General features: G+C 37.7%; 1 protein-coding gene across 1 annotated transcript in view; it reads left to right on the forward strand.

Moving 5' to 3' along the window:
- Positions 1 to 954: 954 nt before the first annotated feature.
- The window catches only part of DSG4 (desmoglein 4), a 39,329-nt gene continuing 12,888 nt past the window's right edge, over positions 955 to 27,395 (forward strand). The window contains 12 exon segments of the mRNA XM_042909685.1: positions 955 to 981; positions 2,088 to 2,197; positions 10,538 to 10,568; positions 11,261 to 11,296; positions 12,876 to 13,007; positions 14,673 to 14,828; positions 15,131 to 15,275; positions 17,460 to 17,626; positions 17,896 to 18,030; positions 19,061 to 19,246; positions 25,216 to 25,487; positions 26,696 to 26,835. Of these exon segments, the coding sequence (XP_042765619.1) occupies positions 955 to 981; positions 2,088 to 2,197; positions 10,538 to 10,568; positions 11,261 to 11,296; positions 12,876 to 13,007; positions 14,673 to 14,828; positions 15,131 to 15,275; positions 17,460 to 17,626; positions 17,896 to 18,030; positions 19,061 to 19,246; positions 25,216 to 25,487; positions 26,696 to 26,835 (1,537 nt within the window).

The following is a 27,395-nucleotide window of genomic DNA, read 5'->3' on the forward strand; positions in this document are numbered from 1 at the left end:
GTTTTAATACTGCTTGTTACAAAAAACCTTGACGTCCCAATTTGGCCAATGCTGTATCCTATCCATGCTTCTTTTACATTGTCTATTACATTCTAGTATCTTTTTTCACTTACCTGCTTTCCTCCCTCTTTCAACATGTAACACTAAAGGTTCCATGGAAGCAAATCTCACCTCTATTATTTTTGTTGTTGTCAATATAACTGACTAGAGAATTATAATATATACTTTAATCCCAGTAGGCAAATCTTTATTTTTGCCTTCAGATTCCTACAAACTTCACATTGGGCTACAAAAAAAATGTTACATCCCAGGAGATATCTAGTATTATTACCATAACATGACCTGTGATTTTAATAGAGTCTTCTCAATAATATCTACCTTGTAGATATTATGTAGATGTAGATGTAGCTGTAGGATAAAAATCCTGCCCTGAAAATATTTCATGGTTCTTGAGACTCAATGATGTTTCCCCTTTTTCAAAGATATTTTTCTTTTTTAGAGAACTTCTCAATCCTGAGTAGTAGCTGCCTCCTTTTTAGTCCCTAAGTATCCAGGCAGGAGTTCCTTACAAAGTAATGAAACTGCTGTTTGAGTTGCAGGGATACTTCCTTCCCTTTCCCAAGTGGGAGCTCAGCTGGAATGTTGGAATATTTCACACACAGAGAACACCTCTGATGAAAGGGTTTCTGGAAGGAGTGACCTGAGTGAAACCTTCAGATATGACCTGCATGAGAAATATTTGCCTTTCCTTTCTACCTGGAAAATTACACAGCTCACAAACTAAAATGCCACTACTTGATATACCTTCAATTATAAACAAAAGTGGTATAATTAGGCTTGAACTTGGCATCTCTGACATATCCCTATGAGGATACCAATTGCTTTACTCAATTATTTTTATAAGTATTATTCAGGAGAGAACTGCTTATTAATAAGTTAGTCTGAGGTGTGCAAATGACTTCAAAAACTGACTTCAAAAAGGTAAGTCACAAAAATGAAAAACATCCTGGTTCAGTAGCTACTACTTTAAATACACTCAGCATGGAAAAGAATGGTATGTAGTCTAATATTGCAGTTAGTACACATAATGACTTAGATTCCAATATCTTGTATAAAATCACCGTATTTTCTGTAGGAGAAAGTACTGACAAGGAAAAACAGGCCCAGAAAAACTTCAGTAATTTGCCAAAAGTTAGATGGCTACTGGATATTGTATATATAACCTACTATTCTCCCTAGAATGGGTACATCATAACAGGTTGGAACGTGTCTCCCACAGAAAAAACCAGTACCTGTTACATAATATGTATCAATGAAAAATTTTAAATGAATGAATGGATTTTGTTTCTAATGCATCTTTCTAACCAAGTCACTTCTCCATATTTCCCACTTATCAGCTAATAGGCAACTTTAATGTGGTTTAGTGAGCTATGAAGCCAGCTTGATGGTTTAAAACGGAGACAACCAAGGAGTTGGATCTCAGGGATTTGGTCTGGAACTGCATGCTCGTTTCACCCCCTTACACTACAAAACATTTTACAGTTAACAAAGTCATTTCACACGCATAACAAAAGTCCTAAAGGATAAGCAGAAGTAACCTCATTTCACAAATAAACTTTAGGACATAAATGATTCATAAATGTACCATAAGTGGTACAGTTGTAATTTGAACCGAATATTACACGTCCAAAACTTTATCCACTCTTCCTGATTTGACTCCTTCTCTCAACTGGGCCAATGCTGTATCCCATCCATGCTTCTTTTACAGGGTCTGTAACATTCCAGTATCTTTTTATATCTGCTTTCCTCTTTCTTTGAACGTGGGAGCCCTTTCTGGGCAGATACTCTATCTTAGTTTTCATTCTGGGAGACTAAGTAGCACGGGTGCGTATGTTTTAGCTTCTGAGGCACATTTATATTGCCAGAAAAAGGCCTATTCAGGTTACTTCAGTTAATTCAATTTATTGTAAGGACATCCAAAGAAAAAAGGAAGATGGGAAACCTTCTCGTCAACTAGGCCACAGAGAGCATAGCACACCCAGGATACCAAACATCTCTCTGGGTTATTTCTGCTCCCTCAACTGCAGGTGCCTCTAACTCCCTTTTTCATGTACTCCACCATTATGGTACTTCAACAGTCTCCATTTTGTGTGATGCCTTTTAGCCAGGCCCTCAGACCAAACCACACCTTAGAATGGTGCGTGACCTACATAGGCTCCAAAATGGCGACTTTTATAGGCAAGGAATTTCTGCAATTATCCAGGAGCCCATAACTATTCTGCACAGTTTAATTGAGGTTCACACAGTTAGGCTACTGTGTGCAACTTAGGAAGACAATGTCATTTCATGTTTCTTCCAAAACACCCATTCCCAGGTATGGAAAGTGAGGAGCCTCCTGACAGGGCTCATGATTTCATAGGGCCTGAGAATAAAACCTGCAGAGTTCCTGCAAGAACACCTGTCCTTAAAGGGACAGGATTTGGAGAGCGTGGCGATTAGGACCCTCATCAGTAGAGCCAGCTGAGTAGGAAGCAGAAATACCAGATGTGTACCACCTCCAACAGGCACGATATAAGTTCTCCTAGATAAGAACCCGGGATCTAACGTTGCAACCTCCCGAAATTAAAAAACAAAAAATGTCGGGGACAGCAAGAGGATGAAAAGGAGCTTCTACTCACAGATTCGCAGGGCATCCATGGATCATTGCTATCCTTCAGTTGAGCTGGGTTCTGTAAAGAGGACAAGAGCAAATAAAATAAACTCCAAACACTCCTTTTATCCCTTTAAACTGAGGACTAATCAGGTTGATGTGGCTAATTTCAAGACTTTAAAAATGAGTGACTAGTACTTTTATATGACAGGGTGTGCTGTGAACATACCCTCTAAAGCACAGAAGAAAACTCTTTCACTTTTCTTCCTCTTTATGAACACACTGTGCATTTCCTGTGCCTATCACTTTCACACTTTTTATTCGTTTTAGATCAGAACCTGAAACAGAGGCTAGGAGATTTATCCAAGGTCACATAGCTGGCAAACAAAGTCAAGACACGTCCTCAGTTCTTCTGCCTCCAATGTGTCTAAACCACATTGCTTTTTATGAAGCTAAACTATAATTTAGTGCTACATATCCATTTGGAGACAGAAACTATTTGACTTAGAAATATACACAGATTTGGGGTGCCGGGGTGGCTCAGTCAGTTGAGTGTCTGACTCTTGATTTTGGCTCAGGTCATGATCTCACGGCTCATGAGTTCAAGCCCTGTGTCGGGCTCTGCACTGACAGCATGGAGCCTGCTTGGGATTTTCTCTCTCCTCTTTCTGCCTCTTTTTCTCTCTCTCTCTTTCTCTCTCTTTCAAAAACAAATAAATAAATAATTGAAAAAAGAAATATACACAGATTTCAGAAACTTGATATCAGCCTAATTGCTGCTATAACAATAATCTTCATTTGGGGTACACATATCCCTGAGATACATGATCATGCTTCTCATGTATCCCTGAGATACATGATCATACTTATACAGAGGGTATAAGTGCACAGATAGTTTTAAATGAATCATTCACTACATACTCAGCTTCCACATATATATTCTTTCCTTAAGTCAACATGATGAACATGTACCTGAACCTGAAGTATCAAGTTGACCTCTCCCAAATCTCCCTTTAAAAAAAGTCACACCTCTCACACATGGCAAACATTGCTAGGTTGCACTGCAATGGATTGTAAAAGTATCCGGGGCACTGAGCCAAGCGATAATTCAAAATATCCATATCAGAACTGAGAAAGAATTGACTCTAAAACTCATAGTGTCCTCTTACAAGTCATATGATTTTCAATTATTTATTTTCAACAATATTAAAAGAGGACCCAATAGGGTTGCCAGTGTATAGGTCATTATAAATCATTTTTAACGATAGATGAAACATTATTAAACATTCTCAAAAATTCAAAATACTGTAAAAACGTTACTCTCCGTGGCAATGTCAATGTTCAAAATTGGCTGCTATTGCAAGATCACTTATAAGAACGCAATAAATCCAAAGATTTATTTTGGAAATATACAGAAAGAAGATGAAAGTAAAATTTTGTTCTCTTAAATTTTACACATATATTCTATTTCTTCAAAGATTTTAAAATATTTTTAAACACTAAAGCCTCTGGCAGATTCATGATTAGCAATAAATTCCAGATCACCACTCAGCAAAAGTAAAATATCTATTGTGTCCTCCTTTTAGATCAGAACAAGACTTTCACATACAACATATGTCTCCGTGTAACTTCCCATACCTGCACAATTTGAAGCACAAAAGGCTCCATAATGATCGATCTTACATTTTTCATCTAGTCTGTATATGTGGTAGAACTAATTTTATGAACACAAAACATTAAATAAGAGACGGTGATAAATTACAAATATTATTTTGTCCTCCTTTTTTTTTTTGAAAATGTTCATTTTTTTTTTAATGTTTATTTGTTTTTGAAGGAAAGAGACAGAGTGTGAGTGGGGGAGGGGCAGAGAGAGAGGGAGACACAGAATCCGAAGGAGGCTCCAGGCTCTGAGCTGTCAGCACAGAGCCCGATGTAGGGCTTGAACCCACAAACTGCAAGATCATGACCTGAGCCGAAGCCGGACGCTTAACCGACAGAGCCACCCAGGCGCCCCTGTCTTCCTTTTTTAAATCACCCAAGGATTTGCAAAGTAAACACAGATTACAAACAAAACCAACTTCTAGGTTCCGAACAAAGCTTATTATTTCATTTTTCTTAAATAGATAGACCTGTGGCAAAAATCAAGTGTAATAAGACCTTAATCATACCACAGATCCAGCATATGGCCCTGTCTGTAGGAGGCAGTCCCCTCTAGCTCTTTTATCCTCATGCCAATGTATTTGCAAGGAGTAGAGTTGAAGTCACTGCTCCCCAACTGGTTTTCTAATCTATCATCTGTCCATTTGTCCAAAACCACAATTTAGTCACATTGACGCTAAAAGTCCTATGGTGTCTTGGTGGCTCAGTCGGTTAAGCGTTCAACTTCGGCTGAGGGTATGATCTCATGGTTTGTGAGTTCCAGTCCCGTGTGGGGCTCTGTGCTGCACTAACAGCACAGAGCCTGCTTCAGATTCTCTGTCTCACTCTCCCTTTGCCCCTCCCCCACTCACACACACACACACACACACACACACACACACACACACTCTCTCTCTCTCTCTCTCTCTCTATCTCTCTCTTTCTCTCAAAAGTAAATAAGTAAACATTTTTTAAAAAGGTCCTATGGTGCAAATGCCTGATAAATGATTTTAGTCATTCTCTCGGGTGCTGCTAATCAAATAGTTATTTTCTCATGGAAATTTATCATACTTATAAGTAGATCTGTGTTTTAGAGATCAGGTAAAAAGTTGAAAAGAAATCTCACAAAATTACTATTTAAGGCATGGGAAAGTCTAAGAAATCACTTAAAATTAGGGAGAGAAAATTCTCCATAAGATAAGGAACAAGCCCTGTAAGTCCCAGAAGTGTGTCTGAGTGCACACGGAAGGCAGCCTACCCATTCAAAGGCTGCTCCAAGTTCAGTGCTTAACCAAGAGCAGGGATAGTGAGTGACCACATGCATATCATGAACCAAAAGAAATCAAAAGCCACCATGAAATAATTTCTCTCAAAGAACTGGGTGGATTATTTCATACACCTGTGTCTCTGCATATATTTTTCCCTTTACATCCTCTACATTTTTTAGTAATGCCACCCTCGATTTTTACAAGGCTTAATATCTTTATCAATTTTATAGTGTTGGTCTATTCATTTCTACAACAAATACTTACTGCATGCCTAGTCACTGGGCATTCTGATAGGAGACGGTAGGAACATGATCCCCAAACTCCCAACTTTCTTGGAATATGTAGAGTAGTGGACAGGTACAGATAACAGAGAAGTAAATGGTTAACTTTTCAAAATAACATCAGACACTGAAAAAGTGCTGGGAAGACTCTTACAGAGGAAGATGTAACAATGATGGATTTGACAACCATTGACAAAGGGTGGCCATGGATGCTGACTGAGCTTGGGGATGGGGGACTCGGGTATATCTCACTAAGAAAGAGACAGGGCCAGTGTTTTGAAAATCAGAAGGTTGATGGGATGTCTGCGTGGCTCAGTCGGTTGAGCGTTGGACTTTGGCTCAGGTCATGATTTCACAGCTCATGGGTTCAAGCCCCGTGTTGGCTTCTGTGCTGACAGCTCAGAGCCTGGAGCCTACTTCAGATTCTGTGTCTCCCCCTCTCTCTGCCCTTCTCCCACTCATGCTCTATCTCTCTCTCTCAAAAATGAACATTAAAAATTTTTATTAAAAAGAAAGAAAGAAAGAAAGAAAATCAGAAGTTTGAGCTTTCCCAGCAGTGATTCAGTAACCTGAGACAAGGGAGCACTTGAATCCTAGAACAGAGAGCATCAGGGACAGAGATAAAGGACAGAGCTGGGAGAAGGGCAGGGCCAAATCAGATAGAGCCTCTTTGCTATGAAGGCAGTCTAAATTCCATTCTAATGGCCATGGGAAGTTGCCTTGCAAGTTTGAAGCAAGGGAGTGACTCAATCCAATTTGTGGTATTTTTTAATTTTTTTTTAATTTTTAATTTTGAGAGAGGGGGGAGGACACAGAGAGAAAGAGAGACAGACCATCAGTGCAGAGCCCGATGGGGGGCTCGAACCTGAGCTGAAATCAAGAGTCAGACACTTAACCAACTGTACCACTCAGGCACCCCAATCCAAATTGTGTTTTATAAAGATTGCTTTGGCTATCATGTCATATTTTATTTGGCTCTTGCAAAAAATCTGTGATATGGCCCCAAGCTATTTTACCTTATATACATAATATCAGATTTAAATAAGGTTTATATTTGGTAACTTTTTCAAACTGTAGTACCAATCTTAAGAGAATTGGGGATAACTAGTTAGGAAAGAGCCTTAACGAGAATAAATTTGGTACTCCTAAGGAACATATCTAAAAGCTATACGTTATACTCCACAATAAACATGTTTGTATAATAGTTTTCAGTAGAGATGCACTTAATCAGTTAACAATAAATAAGCTTCTATGCAAGCAAGAAAGCTTTTCCAACTTTTCTTTAAACGCAAGTGCAATGACATGATTGTCTATGTAGAAAATCGAAAAGAACTGACAAGACAATTCCTGGAACCAATAAGCAATTACAACAAGGTTACAGGATACGAGGTTAACATACAAAAGCCAAATGCTGTTTAATATACTGGCAATGAACAAGTGGAATTTGAAATTTAAAACACAGTACCATTTAAGTTAATACCCCCCCAAATTAAACTGTTAGGTATCAATCTAACAAAATATATACAAGGTATACATGAGAAACTCTAGAAAAAATAAATAGAGAACTATTCCATGTTTAAGAGAGAGAGAAGAGAAGTGGAGGGAAGGGAGAAAATAGAGACAGGTGGGAAGCTGAAGATGAGGAACAAGAATCTCTTAACATGAGACGAGGGCTCACGTGCCTGGCTCACCAACCTTCCGGCATCCACCGAGGCAGTGTTTCCAGTTAACCTCCCGCTGGAGGACAGTGCTTGACAATCACGTATCAGAGTTTAACGTACAGCACTATCCGTTCTCTGTTTTCCGAACATCTCAATGACCTGAATGGAAGCTACCTACTAAAGTGATATATAAGGCAACCTTCGAAATATATGATGTCTTTATGTATTCATTGATGTGGAACTCTACCACAATAATCACTGGATGAAAAAAACAAATAACCAAATAGTGCATTATAATTCTCCTTTGGTCAAAAAAAAATATTACAACTTATGTGAGTATGTGTTTTTGGAAGAAAAAAAAAAGCCTGAAAGGAATTCTCCAAATATTAGCAGTGGCAATCTCCAAGTAGTGGGATTTAGTGGGATTTTTACTTGTCCTTACCCTCTTTCCAGAATCATCTAATTTTCTAACACCAAAAAACCTGACTCTCAAGGGACATTATTTAGTATGAAATAAAACATCCTTCACACCCAAATAAAACCATCTTCTATTAAATACTGAACTTCTTTTCTATGTCTAGATATTTTGCTGATATCTAGTAAAAGTACACGTGAGGAAGAAAGTGAATTAAGAAGAAACACGATGCCCTACTGCCAAATTTCTAATATGCATTTTTTCCCTTCCTGGGCTCAGGTGCCATTCCAAATCCCCACCACACACCCATTCCCTCTTATACCCCCGCACACACACACATACCTGCAGATCTGCTCTGCACCCTGTCTACCTGTCCTAGTCTCTCTCCAGTCTCTCCCTGTTTCACTCTGTTCCCTGACTCACCGGAGTTCACAATAGTACCTTATCATCTCCCTGAATCTCCAGTCAGCCTTGGTAACAATTCCCAACCAGAGGACAGCCCTAACATTCCTTCTCTTCCCGCTCCTAGGCTGTCAAGTTCTACTTATTTTTTTTTTAACGTTTATTTATTTTTGAGACAGAGAGAGACAGAGCATGAATGGGGGAGGGTCAGAGAGAGAGGGAGACACAGAATCTGAAACAGGCTCCAGGCTCTGAGCGGTCAGCACAGGGCCCGACGCGGGGCTCGAACCCACAGACCGCAAGATCATGACCTGAGCTGAAGTCGGACGCTTAACCGACTGAGCCACCCAGGCGCCCCATGTCAAGTTCTACTTTAAAAAAGGCTCAAAACTGGGGCGCCTGGGTGGCTCAGTCGGTTGAGCATCCGACTTCGGCTCAGGTCATGATCTTGCAGTCCATGAGTTCAAGCCCCTGCATCGGGCTCTGTGCTGACAGCTCAGAGCCTGGAGCCTGCTTCGGATTCTGTGTCTCCCTCTCTCTCTGCCCCTCCCCCGCTCATGCTCTGTCTCCCTCACTCTCAAAAATGAATAAATGCTAAAAAAAAAAAAAAAAAAAAAGTTAAAAAAAAAAAGGCTCAAAACAGATGGCCTGCACATCATATTCTTGCTTCCTCATCTCAGTTGGTCTTCAAACTCTTCATCAACTACAGACTAATAGTTGCTTGCCTCTGTTTCTAGCCTTTTGTGCTCAAGTGTTCTCTAACATTTATGGCATGAGTTGGCTTCCTGTCACTTTCCTTCACCCTTCCCAATTCTTCTCACTCCAACCCCACAAAATTGTGGAACAGGTATGTGCATAATTTTCCTCTAATTATGCCTCAAAATGATTTCTCTCTTCATTGAATTCTTCTGATCTTTCGTATCAAAGGAAAAACAATCTACCTCATTACCAAGTCTCTTTTATTCACATTTTGATCCAGCCATTCCTATTCTCTTTTAATCACAATTGTAACTGTTCCTTGATTTCTTTCCTCTCCCTTTCTCCTTTTTCCTCCTATCACTTTTTCTCCACAGCCCCCTTCTCCTCTGCCTTTAGATCATATATTTGGTCATGATTTCCCAACATTAAAAAAATATGCCTTGAGGTGGCTCAGTCAGTTAAGCATCCAACTCTTGATTTCAGCTCAGGTCATGATCTCTTGGTTCATGGGATCGAGCCTGCATTGGGCTCTGCGCTAACAGCTGACAGCGCAGATCCTGTTTGGGATTCTCTCTCTCCTTCCCTCTCTGCCCCTCCTCCTCCTCCTCCTTCTCTCTCTTTCTCTCTCTCTCTCTCTCTCTCTCTCTCTCTCAAAATAAATAAACTTAAAAAATATATCTTGATCTAATTAACCCCTCAAACTATATCTTACCTCCCACATTTCTTTTATTTCCTAACTGAAAGTGTAATCTACAATTACTATTTCCACTTTCTCAATAACTCATTCCTTGACTCCCATGATTTGGCATATGTCACCAGCAAAAGTTAGCAATGACCCATGACCTTCTCGGTTCCCATTCTCCTTCACCTTGCTATGCACATTAACCATCAAATATTCCCTCTTTGTCTAACCTCTTATCATTCCGCTCCAGAGATTCTGTTTCCTCTCTTGTTACTTGTCCACCTGCTTATCCAATGTCTCCTTTCTGAACTCAGCTTCCTCATCAACCCACCACAACCACCACAATCACCACCACTTTGTAGCATTCTGACACCGAGAGAATCCGCTCTGCACCCACAGCCTGGTCCCCTGATTCTCTATTCCCTTGGGCTCTTGGAGCCCTCTGCTTTTAGACTTCTTCTTTCTGTACCCTGCACAGATATGCACATTTCCCATAAGATTCTGTTCCTTGCCTACTTCACTTACCTTACACCATTGCATGTAATAGCCTCGTTTCCTTTAACTTCAAATAACACTCGTGTTTGGATAAATTCTACTTCTTTAGCTTTTCTATCTATCTCAAATTTTAGAATCACATTAAAAATTTACAAAAATAAAACGAACATCAGACACCCTCTCACTGCAGTGACATTCTCCTGCTGAATTTTCTGTTTCTATGACTAGCACTCCAATTGTCTGTGAAAGCCAAGCTTACACCATCTGACCTTTCCCCTCCTGGCATCCCATGGTCCATAAGCCCTACCAGTTCTTTGGGAATGTTTCTATCTTCTCTCCTTTCCAGTGCCACTTCAACACTGATGTTGGTGTTCTAAGTATGCCTTACCTCAGCAATTGCTAACTCCTACATGTCTTGACTTCAAGTGCTTTTCCTTTACATTCCACCCTTTGTATTGATGCTGTGTATTACATACACTACTTTTGTCACTCTTACTCTCTTATCCAATGAAGTTCAAACTCCTTAATCTGCTACATAAAGCACTTCATGATATGTCTCCAAACTGAGATTCCAAATCTTGTTTCCCATGTGTCCTTACTACTACTTTCCAGCTAATAATATTATTTATCATTTCTGGAACATCCAAAAGTGCCCTGTGTTCATGTTTTACTCTGGCTGAAATTTTCCTTTTTATCAATTCTTCTTATCAAAGCAGCTTCATCCTTGAGAGCCCTTTCAGTCCCTAGTCTCCTACAAGTCCTTACCAAAATTCACTTCGATCACTTGAGTTGTCTGCTATACCCATCCATCAAGCCCATCAGTGCCTCCATTAAAGCATATATCCTAACCTGTCTTGCTGTAATTATGTGTTTTGTCTTCCCTAAAAGTGTAAAAGCCTTTGGAGGGCAAAGAGCCTGTATTATTCATTTTGTATTACCCATGCTTATTCTATATTATTAACAAAATGTGGATTTAAGAAATGAATTAACAAAAGAAGATTGTCAATGGTTTTATGACAGTTTCCTTTAAATTACGCACTTTTTGCTAATGTTGTACCTTCTATAACAGGTGGTGCTAGAAGTAAACAGCGAATTTATTGTTGAGGTAATGTATATTAAAACTGTTTTCTCAATTTAAATTGAAAGAAAAATGGAATTTTGTAATGCATCGTATATCGAAAATCAGAATACTGAAATCATAATCACTTAGTAAAAGGTAAGAGAAAGAACCTCTGCCAAACCAAAATAGCAATGGCAAACCCATACTTCTAAATATCCATGTTTTCAGGCATAGTTTGTAACAACTCAATGTCATAGTAACTCCTACTTTTCAAACTGTATTAGTAGTTTATTCATACATTTTTCAACTTAAAGAAGCACAGTAATACATTAGAATGAGAAGAAGATTTTTAGACAGTTACACCATTAAGAAAGATAACCAATGGTCAATTTCCTCCTATCAGCGAGGGAAAGATATAAATATCTATCTATATCTATCTATATATCTATATATCTATATATCTATATATCTATATATCTATATATATATATATATATATATATGTCATCACAACTCAATAGAACAACAGAGAATCCAGTGCCATTAAGAGTGGGACTCAGGAAATAAAGTCCTCGATCTCTGGGAGGGCTTTATTTTCTTACAGTAATTAAACTTTCATCATGATCAATCTCAAATCATTGAAGAAAATAAAATTACTTTTCTAATCTCTGTTGATGAAGAGATCTCTGGTACATTTCAGGAAGTTGTATCAAAATGGGGGGAAAGTGTACGTGCTTTGGTTCTTGAAAGGATAAGCTCCATTCACAGGGAACGTTTCCTTCCCCAAAGTGGTAATTAAATGAAGCATTAGCTTCAACAAACATTACGATCATTTAGGCCTCAATAAGTATATTAGGAGTCACTTAAAAATTTATTTATATTTATATATAAATGCATACATTTATGCATGTATACAAATATGTTTATGCATGTAGTAACATTTCTAAACTCTTCAATACTTTAAAATTCTTAGACTTCCTCCAACAATAGTAACATAAGACGACAAAGAGAAAAACATATAGCAAGCAGGGATAAATATGGACAACATTGAGAAGACACATAGTTTTCCATTGGATTATTGCAAGTACCATCAATTCAGTTAAAATATTCTTCTAATCCTACAATAATATGTTTGGATACTTAGCCAGAGTGATGTCCTTACCAAAAGAAAAGAAAAATCCCTTCCCTCTTTTAGGTGACCATACCCACCAGCACAATTTTCCTTTTGCATAGGATGAATTCAATGGAACACCAGCAATCTTTTAAACTCTGGAGATCAGAAAGCCTGGTCAGAGCCCAAAGAGGGGTGAGGAAAGATTGAAAAAAAAAAAAAAGAAAAAAACACAACATATTATCCAATATAACACATTATGAGCACGACACATAGCTAATGAAATTTGTTTCACTAGAATCATATAGTTACAAGTGAGATGATTCCAAAAGAAGTAGGTAGGCAAGTGACCAGGCTACACACACCAAGGGTTTTGAATTAGTGAACACTTTCTTTGTTCCTCAAATTCAATACCTTTGCTTCTTCTGGGTGCACCTTACAATGTTGAATAAATGTCCTTACTAAGTAAAACTGTCCTAACACTGTATAAAATGTGAACTATTTTTGCATAAGGTGAAAGAATTAGACGTTGAAAATGGCACTACAAAATGGCAGACGGTCAGAAGACAAAAGCGGGAGTGGATCAAGTTTGCTGCTGCCTGTCGAGAAGGAGAGGACAACTCCAAGAGGAATCCGATTGCCAGAGTAAGTGAGGAAATGAACAGGAGTATGCGGTGCTGATAACACATGATTTGCAGGGCAGGAAAGCCCTCCGACATTTCGGGGATTTGCAGGCTTCACTACTCCAAAGTGACTTAGGAAGAGGGGTGACAGGTAGTCATTTGCTCATGTTGCTGAGGCACTGTTTTGAATATTACCTTGTGGGAACTGATACAGAGCAGAGAGTCTTCGAGTGATCCTAGAAGAGAAACCTGGATCTCCAGTACAACTGGGCTTTATCTGTTCATTTGTGTCCTGCTTATCTGTCACAGGTACATGTTACAGAAAATTTATGCATGTAGTAATAATCTTCCGTCTATCCCTCCCCCAGATCAAAGGTTTACAGTATTGATTAATTCTCTCCAAGAAAGGAAAGAAAGGAAGTGTCAAAAGTTCCCACTAGATTCCTATATCCAGAATTAGGAGAGTCTTAAAAAGTATTCCAAATAATGGTAATTAAAAAGGAAGGAGAATGAAGGGAAGAAACTGTACTAAATTGATCCAAGAAGGATGGGATCCACGTTAGCAGTTTCACTAGGTCTTGGGAAGGAGCATCTTGGCCTTGCCCCACTAGTGAAACAGCAGAGCAGTCAACCAGAATTCTCTCCTTACAGATTTACATTTATACATTGTTTGCATGTTTATATGAAGTTTTACCTATCTATAGTAAGCATCAGCAGTGAGTGATATTACAGATACAACCTCCACTCAAGAAGACATTATTCTCTGTCAGAGGAGTATTCTGATTTTTGGAAATTTTTGGGAAGATTTAAATTGTTATTGTTTCCTTTCAACTCACAGTTATAGCTTTATGTTACTTCACTGTATGGCATATTCTTTTCTTTTTATTTGCATTCGGGGATTTCCTGGATTTTCATCCAGATAAATAAGATCTCTGGATTAGAGTGGAGCTACTCCAAGTTGTGTTTCCAGTTGTCTTTATTTAATTGTGGGTATTGGGTAACAAATCTTAGTATTTTACCGAACGTTCTCCTCTTTGGTATACAGGTGAGATTCCAAAATTTAAACTATCTTTGTTCAAATTTATGAGCAATAGATATAAAACTATTAAAACAAAACTTACGTGGCAGAATATTTGCCATAAACTCTATTTGGCAGATGAGTGATATGGTAGGTTTCAATTCATAAAACTATTCCCAGTATCTCAAAACACTGTATTTCTCTTGTGGTTTTCTTAAGTTATCTATAATTTTGATTAAATCTCTAAAGTCTAGTCAGGGTACATATCAATATAACACAATCCTTCAATGAGTACTAAAGATGGTGATTTCTTCTGTCAAACTCTTTATATGCAAAGAAAATCAGAGAATTGAACAATGTACCATTAATAATAGCAAATCTCCCATCAAGCATGTATGTGCCTTATGCCAGGCATCGGGGTGTGGTGTATATATGTTACCTCATACAATCCCCACAACAAACTTAGGATGTAAGTGGTATTATCCCATTATAAGCTGGTGCTTGGCAAAGTTAAGTGAATTTTCCAAGGTCACACAGGCCTAAATCATGGTGCCTTGTTTGAATCTAAAGCCCATCTGGCTACAAAGCTATTCCCTTCTCATTCTATTACACGCCACGGTTCATTATCTGCTTTAAATAAGATCACAATCCTAACCATTTTCCTCATAGATCCGATCAGACTGTGAAGCGAACCAGAAGATTACATACCGCATCTCTGGGGTAGGAATTGATCGACCACCTTACGGAGTGTTCACCATTAATCCTCGGACTGGGGAAATTAACATCACTTCAGTGGTGGACAGAGAGATAACCCCACTTTTCTTGGTAAGTCACAGTAGTGTTTTAACTTATGCATATTATTTTTCTTCCCTATTTAAAACACAGTAAAGCTGAAGCCAAACAAAGGGACCAAAGCAATGAAAAGAGTATGAAAACATAAGTTTATAGTTCAAGAGTGTTGCATAGATATGCCATCAAATGTCTTGATAATGTTTAAATTAATAAACTTTAATCTGTCTGCATTCACTAAGCAAATTGTTTCTTTGCATATTTCCTGAAATAGTTTTGATCATGTTACTTAATTTCCTTTGATAGAAAGAGACAGTTTTTCCCTCAACTCTCCACAGATCTATTGCCGGGCTCTGAATTCACGGGGTGAAGACTTAGAAAGACCTCTTGAGCTTAGAGTCAAAGTTATGGACATAAATGATAACCCTCCAGTTTTTACCCAAAATGTGTACACAGCCAGCATTGAAGAAAACAGTGATGCAAGTAAGTGGATGACACTACTTCTCCGCATTATTATCACGTCGATTTCTCTTGCTCAAAAGCTGTAGGAGACTGACACACAGGTAATTTAAAGATCAGAAAAAGTCAAACTTGTATTTTGAATAAGCCCCACAAGTTCTAACTTAAAACTGACCTAGAAAAAAAATCATATCTAAAATGCTACATATCCTCTTGTTTGTTTGTGGAGGATCCTTGTACATGTCATTTAGCAGGAGCTTAGCGCCTTCCTTAAAGATTATTACTGGTTCATGATTAACTTAAACCAAATGAGTTAACTGAAAAAGAAACCATGGATGTTTTCCAATGCATGGAAAAGGTCTCTGTGCTGATCTATCCCTCAAATTGTGGGCTGAAGCGCATCAGAGAGTGACGGAGGGTGCATCTCCGACGGTAGCCATCAGGTCGCTTACAAAGGGTAATCTCTGGTTCTTCACAGTCTACACGGCAAGCCACATTACATTCTCTCTCTCTTTTTTTTTTTTTCACTTTTTCCATCCTGTTTAATTCCATCTCCAGCTCCAATACTCTCTTCTCCTTCTTTCTATCCCTTCTCCTGAATGTCTTTCCTTTCTATGTTTTTCCTATGTTGGTACTTTCCTTTGTTCTCCCCTCCCTTGCCTTCTGACCCTTGCTTTCCCCAATCCTCTAATATTCCTTTTTCTTTCATAGCTATGTCTGCACGTGTATCTCGAAATTAAATTTGAAAAGGGGAATATAAAAAAGGAATTTCAGAAAGAAAGACATATAGAAAGCAAACTAGAGGTACTAATGGACAGTCAAAGAAAGAAGGATGGAGAAGTTTGGAGGAAAAGAGGAAAGAGGCAAGAAGTACTGGAGGAGAGAAAGAAGAGGTAAAAAGGCAGGAGTCAAGAGGGTGTGTCTGGAGAACTTCTTCAGAGTCCCCAAAAGAATGATGTTGAAAATAAGAAACACAAAATGTTTTATAGCATAGGAGAAGAGGACATACAGAAGCAAAGTGAAGGTTTTGCCCCAGAAGGTCTCCAAAGCCCATCATTGTTTCGTCACTAACATACTTCAGCATAACTTGGTGAAGGGAGGAAAGGTGAAGCCCGCTCCAAACCGACACCCAAGTCCACGTCTACGTCCACGTCCACTTGGTGGCTGATTAGCAGTTTTATTAATGCTCCCTCAAGTGAGGAGAGTGAACCACAGGGCCAGGGCATATTTTCATAGACTATGAAGTCCATGAAACCTGGCTTTTTTATTCAAGGGGTCCCTGGTTCTCTGTACTAGTTTTTCACTTTGAAAACTGGCTGGGAAGCAGAAAAACATCAGGGACCAGCCAGCTCTGGAAAATCTGTCCTAGGGGCTAATGTCCTTGGGGATTGTCTAGGATGCTGGCTCTTTGTTCCTATGAATAATCAACAACTTTTTGTATTCCTGTGGACAAATCTTCTTTTCAATAGTTATATGTTCTTGACTATTCAGTAAAGTGCTATCATCCTCCAAGGCAACCAATAATAATTCTCCATTTTCTGGATGAATAAAAATAAAAATATAGGTGATCAATTAATAATCTTAACATTGAATTTAATTAAGCTATAATCTTTCTATTTTTTAAGTTTATTTATTTATTTTGAGAGACACAGAGTCAGTGGGGGAGGGGCAGAAAGAAAGGGAGAGAAAAAATCCCAAGGCTCCACATTGTCAGCATGGAGCCCAATCTGGGACTCAAACCCACAAACTGTGATATCATGACCTGAACTGAAATCAAGAGTCAAATGCTTAACTGACTGAGACACCCAGGTGCCCCAAGCTATAATCTTTCTTACTTAAGCATTTTGAATTAATGTCACAAGACCACTGTAAACACAAATTGACAAAATCGGCTTTTCAGATTTATGATAAAGGCTATGGAACTTCTTTTTCATACATTAACAATTACTCTAGTTTGCTCCTGATTTACCATTTAGTCACTTAAGGAGTGTAAGTACTTTATATACTAAAGGATTTTATAGAGCAAACCGCCATTCCATTATTTTTACAATTAGTGGTGTAGTTTGAAATTATGGTAATACATTCTTGTGGAAAACTAAAACAGAAAATTCAGGGAAGGCCAACCACTCTTTCTTCCTATGCCTGATGATTTGCTGAACTGATCCCAGCAGAGTCCCAAACATTCTCCACCTCCATCTTCATTTCTAGACACACTGGTTGTAAAGTTAAGTGCCACAGATGCAGACGAAGACAATCATCTGAATTCTAAAATAGCCTATAAGATCATCTCTCAAGAGCCAGCAGGGGCACCAATGTTCATCCTGAACAGGTACACTGGAGAAGTCCGCACGATGTCCAGTTTCCTTGACAGAGAGGTAAAGCCTTCTATAAATGAATGATAAGAAATAAAGAACTCAATTTTCAAAAGGCAAAGATGAAATGATCCAAGTATGCCTTTCCTCCAGTGTAAAGGAGGGAAGGAAAGATAATCTAACCATGACTTTTGAATGAAAATTAAAAGAAGAAAAAAATGATATTAAAATACTACATAAAATTATAAAGGGAAATTAGGGGAACAATTTCAGAATGTGTCGTGTTTCATTCAACACGTGGTCTAAGGCTTACAATTCTTTTTCATTTTAAGCAACACGGTATGTATAATCTCGTGGTAAGGGGCTCAGATCGAGACGGAGCTGCAGATGGACTGTCTTCTGAGTGCGACTGTAGAATCAAGGTTTTAGATGTCAATGACAACTTCCCCACTTTGGAGAAAACTTCCGTAAGTTGTTATTTTTATAATCCTTTTCCCCTAAGTGTCAGTAACTGATTTGCTTTCCTGCTAGTTTGTGAGCCTGGTTCTGTTACGTGTGTGGATGGACTCAGCTTTGCTGTGTAAACCTTGGAACTTATTAAGTATAATAATAATATACCTCATACAGTCAATAATATTGTACTCACGTTGTATGGTGACAGATGGTAACTAGACTTATTATGGTGATCATGTCACATTATATATAGACATGGATTTACTATGTTGTATGCCAAACGAAAATGATACTGTATCTCAATCGTATTTCATTACAAAATAGTAATACACCTTAATAGTGCATGCTTGCCTTTGAGTCACTATTCTGTACAACCTGCATCTATGAAAGCAGCAGACCAACTCCTCCATACTCTCTACTCAAAGAAATGTGGGATTTTATTAACCTGATGCTGGGAATCATGTAACAATATTGATGTATCTTTATAGGCCTGATGTTTGCTGAATTAATTCTACAGGAGTCCCAAACATTTCCCACTTTCATCTTCATTTTAGGCACAAAGAAGCATAACATTGAAAATAGCAAAGCCAAATCTGGCTCGCCACCTATTTTGGTTAAAAAAAAAATGTTTTATCGGACCGCAACTTGACTCATCCCTTTATATGCTGTCTGCGGCTTCTTTGATCTTACAGCAGCGGAGGTGACTAGTTGTAGCTGAACTCTCTGGCCCACAAAGCCTAAGATATTGTCATCTGACCCCTCACAGGAAAAGGAGGGACTAACTTACGGAAAATTAAAAATAAGCAAGGAAAATAAAATAAAGTGCCAGTTTGACCTTGACTTCACACACAGCACAAGAAAATCAGTTTTATTATCTTATATTCCTATTCTTATATTTCTAATTGAAATGTGTGGCTTTTAATAATGGTGCAAAAATTATTGACGTAGTTTGTTGTTAGTATCTTAAGTGATAATTATGTATTAGTAAATATCTTTCCTCCTTTGAAACTTTATTGATTATAAAATTGATCCATGTCTTTTCAGTACTCAGCAAGTATTGAAGAGAATTGTCTAAATTCAGAGCTGATACGATTACAAGCAATTGATCTTGATGAAGAAGGCACCGATAATTGGCTGGCAAAATATTTAATTCTCTCCGGAAATGATGGGAATTGGTTCGATATTCAAACAGACCCACGAACCAATGAGGGCATTTTGAAAGTCGTCAAGGTACAGTTTGGGACCTGCAGTATTTTCTTCTTTTTTTAAAGTTTATTTAGTTATTTTGAGGTGGGGTGGAGCAGAGAGACACAGGAGAGAGAGAATCCCAAGCAGGCTTCATGCTGCCAGCATGAACTCCACAAGGGGTCTGATCCCACCAATCATGAGATCAAGAGTCAGATGTTAACTAACTGAGCCACCCAGGCGCCCCTGCACTATTTTCTTCTAAAGAAGTTTTAATTTCCTCTTCCAGACAGAATCTTGCTACCAAAAAAACATTCTATAACCTTGAATACTACTTACGTGACTAGTGCCCTAAGTTAGCTCACTATGTCGGTCTGAGCCTTCCAGCTCAGCAACACGCTCATTGTTACCAAGAGAAGTAAGAATTAAGGAGGCTGTTTTGTTCTCACAGTGCCCAATATCTTGTTAAGAAAACAAGGCATGTACTCCTGAATTAGATAATAAGACGAGTTAAAAACAAAGAAGTGCTTGTACAGATGTTATAATGTTAAACATAATTAATGGCCGAAAGGGTGAAACATGAAATAATTTCTAAGAGGTGAGGTCTTTCTGAGTTGGGTTTGTCTGAAAAGGTTTCATGTAGAGAAGACGGTGTAAGCAAGACCTTACAACTGAGATTGCTAATGTGAGAGCTGAAATGAGCAAACAAGTTGAGGGGAGGAAAAGGAAAGCATGCTCAGGACACCACGAGCAATTTGGGGGGCTGTATCAGATGTTCATGGAGGAAAACAATGAGATGCAAGAGCGAAGATGATGATTAGAGTTGGGTCTGCTGAGAACCTTGAATACTGGAATGTAGGGCTTGACTTTTTCCTACCGATTAATTTTTCTTAAACTACTTTATGATTTATGGAGCAATAAATCTAATCTGTCTTACGGACAGCAATAAAATCTAAAACTACAAATAAGAAACAACTAAAACTACAAACCAATAAGATTTAAATTAACATTGATGTGATCAGGGAACTTAATTTTTTCCTTCAGCAAAATCAGTACAAACAACATAAACAGAACTCATAGTTATGAAAGTATATACTGATAGACACATGCACACATTTAATTTGGTACATAGTGACCTGTAATTATTTCATTCCGTTATTACTTTTCCTTATTCCATTTGCCGTATATCAGGAAGCCATTTAGCCTCCCTCTAATGCAAACATATCATTTCTCTATACAGTCCTTCTGTTCTGTTTGCAATTTTCTAGAGCAACTGAAGTATTACTACTTTACCACAAAACACTAGCACTGAAATCATGCAGTGTATTAATTTATGAGGTTGTAATCAAAATTATGGAAAATGTCTATGTATACTTTCTAAGATTGTCATTCCAATGAACCCACAAAATTTCAAAATTTCTTAAGAGAACACAAGGACTCGAAGAATATACCAGAGCTTTCCTGTTTGAGAAACATTGCTTGAGGCCATAGGTCAGCAGACTATAGCCCATGGGCTATAGTCGCTTTTTGCACATAAAATGTTATTAAAAAACAACCACACTCATTCATTCATTCACTATTTTCTATGGCTGTTTCCACACTCCAATGGCTGAGTTGAACGTTTAAGACAAAAACTGCATATGACCTCCAAAGCCTAAACTATTTACTCTCTGCTCTTAACCAAAAAAACTTTACTAATCCCTACTTATAGGCCAAGAAAAGTTTTGGGATTTTTTTTCAATAGCAGTCACACTATGAGCTCAACTCTGGAAAGAATAAAATTAAGAAAATAATTATTATATTAATTGAGTCCTAAGGTAATAAGAACCTGATTTAAGACAATAGCAGTAAAAATGGAAATGAGGGAACAAGAAAAACAGTCATTGCCAAATTAACATAGATAAGGAAAAGAGAGACAAAAGGTCACTTACCATCTTATCAAATTCTGAATATTTAGTCAAGTTTGTTTTCAGGGATAGAATTTGTTCAACCTTGCATCTCAGTTAAAAATCAAGATCTAGACATGTCAGATAATTCTTACCCATCTTCTTACCATCTTAATCATTGACTTAGCTTCTTATCTTATAGCATGTCCCTGTTCTTTGCTTTTGGTCTGTCTCTGAAACTACTAAAAGACATAGTAAGAGCTTTGAATATAAACAACTTGATCTAAATACCTTTCCATTCCTAGCATCCAGCCCAGTGTTCAGAAGATAGTAGAAACTCACAAAAAATTGAGGATGGTGAGGCTCTCACCCAAATGCGAGTCACCAAGCTTGACTGTATAATTCATAATTTCTAAAAAATTATAAAACTGAAAAAGAAGACATGTTCAGAATGCGGGCAATGCACTATTACTTACGTAATGTGTCTTCTGTGAGAGCTAAAAGGTTTTGGGTTTCTTAAATATACTCAGTTCATCACATACACACACACACACAACTATGGGAAATTCAAGTTCATGAAAAATTGGTCAAGACAGTATTAGATGTTATGCAGTGTCTATCTTTCTTTCCTGGATGATAACTTCTCAAGTCCATTAAAGAAAGCAGAAGGGCACCTGGGTGGCTCAGTCGGTTCAGTGTCTGACTTCAGCTTAGGTCATGATCTCACAGTTTGTGAGCTTGAGCCCAGCGTCGGGCTCCGTGCTAACAGCTCAGAACCTGGAGCCTGCTTCAGATTCTGTGTCTGCCTCTATCTCTGCCCCTCCCCACAGCTCCCACTCTGTCTCTCTCTCTCAAAAAATAAATTAACATTAAAAAATAATTTAAAAAAAAAAAAGCAGGAAAAGTATGTTTAAAAACATCAAAATAATATGGAAAGGCTAATTAAAATGATATTTAAAGCCTCAGTATGTATTTCAGGACTTAGCTACAACTATGTATTTAGAGAACATATGTGTCGAGTTCCAGAATTTGGCATTTGGAACAAGGTCACTAATGTCCTGTACCCTCTCCATTTTCACTCAAGCTGCTATTTAACCTCATGGAAACTGGCCTCTTAGTCATGGGCTTTTGACTGAGCTTTCTATAACCCTTTTCTTAGTCTAAGGATTGAGAACTGCTATGTGCTAGAGATATGAAGGTGACTAAGACATGGTCCTTGTTCTCAAGGAACTTGTAGTTTAACAAGAGAAAATCTTTAAGAAGGTAAAAAAAAATCTCTCTTGTCAATAATAACTTCTTTTCACTATTTATCAATACATGTATACAGAAATACTAACAAATAATATGTGTGTGTGTGTGTATACACATTCACTTCAACACTGAGAAGACAAGCAAAATATTACAATTGGAATTCTAACAAAGAAATATTGCTTCTCTATTTTTATAATAATTTTAATTAATGTTTATTAAGCAGTCACTAAACACCAGCTAGTCAGTCATACTGTGTATACAGAGGTTTTAAAACCGTCACAACTCTAGGAGAAAAATATTTTGATTCTTTTTTTATAGAAAGTGAAACAAAATCAAAAGGGGAAAACTAACTTGCCTTAAGTTCAACCAGGTGGCAAATGACAAAAACAAGATCCAACCAGAGCTCTCTGATTCCAAAGTCATACTTAACTGCCCCCTCCGTGCCTCCCCATGTAATCCGGGGCCAGTCAAACAAGTTTGAAGCAAGAACTGGTACCTTCAGACATCTCCCTCTGTTCACCTCTGTGCCCCTTCCCAACTGCATGTGCCCTGCTCATGTCGTCCAGACACATTTCCACCAGAAAATGTCAATTCCTAGAGAGGAGAACATACACACCCTGGCAGATATTTAACAATTCCCTCATGGGGAATTGCCATGGAAAAACTGCCTGTTTTGTACACACACTGCTGATCCACCTTTTTCCATACTTAATTCTAAAATGAACCAGCATCCCCTCTGAGAAATAGCAGGGTCATGTTGACCTAAACCAAAACCAAAACCAAACATACAAAATTGCATGGGAGACTCTAACAGCTTAACTTCTTTGGGGCGCCTGGGTGGCTCAGTCGGTTGAGCATCCAACTTCGGCTCAGGTCATGACCTCATGGTCCGTGGGTTCGAGCCGCATCGGACTCTGTGCTGACAGCTCGGAGCCTGGAGCCTGCTTCGGATTCTGTGTCTCCCTCTCTCTGCCCCTCCCCAACTCATGCTCTGTCTCTCTCTCTCTGTCAAAAATAAATAAGCATTTAAAAATTTTAAATTTTAAAAATTAAAAATTTTTTTTAAATAGCAAAAAAACCTGCCAGAAGCCAAATCTATTTCTGGATGGGTCATCTTCATTCTGAGCCCTTCCTGAGCCCCCTGTAGACTCTCTAAGACTAGCTCCACCCTTTTAACACATATCAGCATATCCTTTATGAGTATTCTTCAGTCAGGTCTTCAACCACAGAAACTTGATTCGTTCCAGCCTCTCTCTTCTAACTCCAAGCAGAGACTCGTAGTTGTTTTTATTGCTTTTTGCACAACCCTGACCTCTGCACAATCGCAAAACTCTTGATAAAAGATCCCATTTGCAAAAAATACTAGAGAGGCTTTCTGTCTTTCCTCTGCTTTTTATCTTCCTTACTGGAGGGAAGATTAGCCCCCCAACCAATTTCCTCACACCATATTCTATGAACATCTGTAATTGACACAACATTTTACACATATTAATATTCTCCCCTCCCTCTATTCAAAAGGGAGAGAACTATTCTAACAAAGAGCGCATACGTGTGTATGCACCAAAAACTCCAAGAGATTTCTCTACCTGAAAAAAAGAATCTCAGATTTTTCATTTGTTTAAAGACAGTGTGGAATTCTAGAAAACAAAAACTGAGTTGTAGAAGACAGGTCTCTTCCGGTTGAAAATCTATTTTTGAGAACACCACTCATAGTCAGCTCTGTGCTAGGCATTGTGTGGACCTGGGAGGGGACAGATGTACAGAAGACTCAAAATCCCAAAACTGAAGGATTTGAGCTGAAATGTAAGTAAATCATACTGAGCCAGTCCCAAATAAGGACCTAACTGAATTCCTGTGACTATTTCCATCTTATTAGCTCTTGTGAAGAAATTAACTAAAATTTACTGAGAAAATATTTATGATGTCATAGAATTTCCTTGAGAAGCAGAGATTTACCTCAGGGTCTTATTGATGGCATTGTTATGTCAACTACTGTTGTTGGCAAATGTGATAGAAGGGATGCTACGTTATCTTCCGGAACACTTCTAAACAGTCTTTGTCCAGGACTCCCTTTTTCACAACTGCTTTTTCACTTGTTGTATAAGAGGGAACTCTTCCAACTGAAAATCCATTTTTTAGTACACAATTCACAGTCAGCTTTATGCTGAATTGTTGGTGGTGACTTTTCATGTCACCACATCAATCATTCGGGATCAAAAGATTCCATTCACCTTTTATTCAAACAACCCATTTTAAAGGTGACTTTTCTCTGGGAAAGCTATTTGCTTATTTGAATGTGCCCTGTGAAGAAATCTTCTTGTCCACCAGACCCAGCACAATTAAATTATAGTTTAGGGCTGCATATAATAATCATGAATTCTCCTTTAGAAGTTGTTTGCCTCATTTTTTTTTAAATTACATGTTCAACTATACTAATAAAGCTCCCTTATTCTGCTGATTTCAAGAGCTTCTTAGATGTGAATTCTACAAAGAAAACCTGGGTCCTATTTATTCATTTACCAGTTGTGAACATTTTTTTATTTCATTCTAAGTTTATTTTTCATTTTTCTCATTTGGAAAGAAATCATTTTTGACTTCAGGGTTTTTATATAAGAAGTCTGAGTCCAACCTAAGTCACAGGCCCAAATGACCTGTGTAGGTATAAATGACCTATATACCTGCTTATGCCAATAGATAAAGGGAATAACATGTCTGAAGTGTCTAATGCAGTAATTAATAAAGTTTTATCAATTCAAAATCTGAATAACATAACTCCTGGAATTCACTCTAGCATGTTGCTTTCTTATCATGGCTACTTATTCTACCAAAAGAGAGCTCTTTTGTCTTTTCAGAGTTTTTTATTTTCTATCATTTCAGATGCTGGATTATGAACAAATGCCTAATATTCATCTTAGTATTGGAGTTAAAAACCAAGCTGAATTTCACCACTCAGTTGCTTCTCAATTCCGAATGCACTCAACCCCTGTGAGAATTCAGGTTGTTAATGTGAGAGAAGGACCCACATTTCATCCAAATTCCATGACCTTCAGCATTCGAGAAGGAATAAAAGGAAATTCCTTATTGAATTATGTGCTTGGCACATATACAGCTATAGATATGGACACGGGGAATCCTGCAACAAATGTCAGGTACCACAAATACTGTGCTCATATCAAAGTGGTAAAATGTGGTTTTGTCCAGTGTTAGTTCATATAGAATGTACTAGTGTATGTGGGTTGAAATACGTCTTGAGTTTTGCAATATGGACTCCAAAAGGTTAGAATGGTAATTGTGTACAGGGAGCAACCATAAGGTCAAAGAACTACTAGGAGATTCTGACTCCCTGAGTCTCTCTGATCTTTTTGTGGCCAGTTGTTACCACCCTGGCCCCAGGCTGAGTAAGCCATTTTGTAAACTATAAGACCTCATAAAAGATGAGTCACTGCTTGTTTCCTTAAAACCTGTTATCTAATGACTCTGGGACTAATTTCAACCACCAGCTTAAGAGGAAGAAAAAAGATAATAGAAACTAAAACACAGGTGTTTCAGAAATTTGATGAGTATAAACTCAGAACTGGAGAAGTAGAAAGGTAGGCATTAGAGGCACTAGGTACACAGATTATACATGAATTAGATCTATACAAGATATTCTGGAAGATGACTATTGAAATATGTAAGTGTATTCTCCTTCCTTGTCTCTCTTCTTTCCTCCTCCTAATATTTTTGGAGTCAACAGTTTATTGATTTGTAAATTACTTTGATATTAACAATTTGATTACTTAATAGGTTAACAAATAGATAGACAACAAAAATTATGAAGTCTATCAGTATGGGATAGAGAAAAAGGATGTGAGAAATAAGTGCCTTGGACACTTGAAATTGTACCGGGTACAGAGGCCAGATCTTCTTTCAATAAGGTCGAGCATTTTGAATACATTATATTATTATATTATATTATTTATATAATACTAAAACCCATAACAGGCCAACAGCGAAGTACCCTAAAACTAATACACCTTAAAATCTAGGAAAAACGAAGGGCACCACATGTAAAAATGAATAAAGTATATTCCCTCAGTAGATATTGCTACAATAAACAAACCTGAAAGAGACTCATTTTACTAACAATTATATTAAGAGCTAGAAGAGTAAGAATTGAAATTTTAAAACTCTGTTGTGAACCTGTGTATTAATATGTTCAACACTAAAATTTTATTGATATATATACATTTTATAAACCAAGGCAATTATCACTGTAAAACATACGAACACTATATTTAAGTTTAATGCATTGCATGTGACTTAAAATCATTAACTTTCACATAAGCAAATGATGAACTTATTTATTTAAAAACAGGTATATCATAGGACATGATGCAGGCAGCTGGTTAAAAGTAGATTCAAGGACTGGTGAGCTACAATTGTCTAGGGAATTTGATAAGAAGTCAAAATATATTACCAATGGGATATACACAGCAGAGATCCTGGCTGTAGATGGTAAGAAAATGTATTTTCAATATTTCAATAAAATTATTATTATTCCATTAAATATAAATGTAATTCTAGTATTTATACTAGATTGACTCAAATAACATATTTAGTGTGTCTGCAAGACTTACAGAGAGTTCTAAATACCTTAGATCAAGAACTGAATTCAGTCCACCCATACCATAATTTACATTTAAGCATAATTTATTTTACCTACTTCCAAAAAAGAACAGTATGTGGCTTACAGCAGAAAGCATAAAAGTTTAAGTCTATAAATAAAATTCAATTTCTGCTTCTGGCCTCATTTCTTGAGACGCTTCATCCAACTTTCAGAGTATGTTAGGAATGTTTACGTAAAGGAAGCACTACAAGGTGTATGCAAAGTTCATTTGGGAATGACCTAGAAGAAAGTCAGTGTCCCAGAGTATAGTTATTTTAGAACCACAAAAACTGAGCTACAGTGAGAGGCCTGTGTAAGTGCTGCTTGAGTAGACATGTCCAAAGTAAGATGTTAAAGCACAAGATTATTCCAAATATAAGAGCCAAATTAAAAGTCATAAGAGCAGATG

The sequence above is a fragment of the Panthera leo genome, chromosome D3 (assembly GCF_018350215.1).
Source record: "Panthera leo isolate Ple1 chromosome D3, P.leo_Ple1_pat1.1, whole genome shotgun sequence".
NCBI classification, from domain to species: domain Eukaryota; kingdom Metazoa; phylum Chordata; class Mammalia; order Carnivora; family Felidae; genus Panthera; species Panthera leo.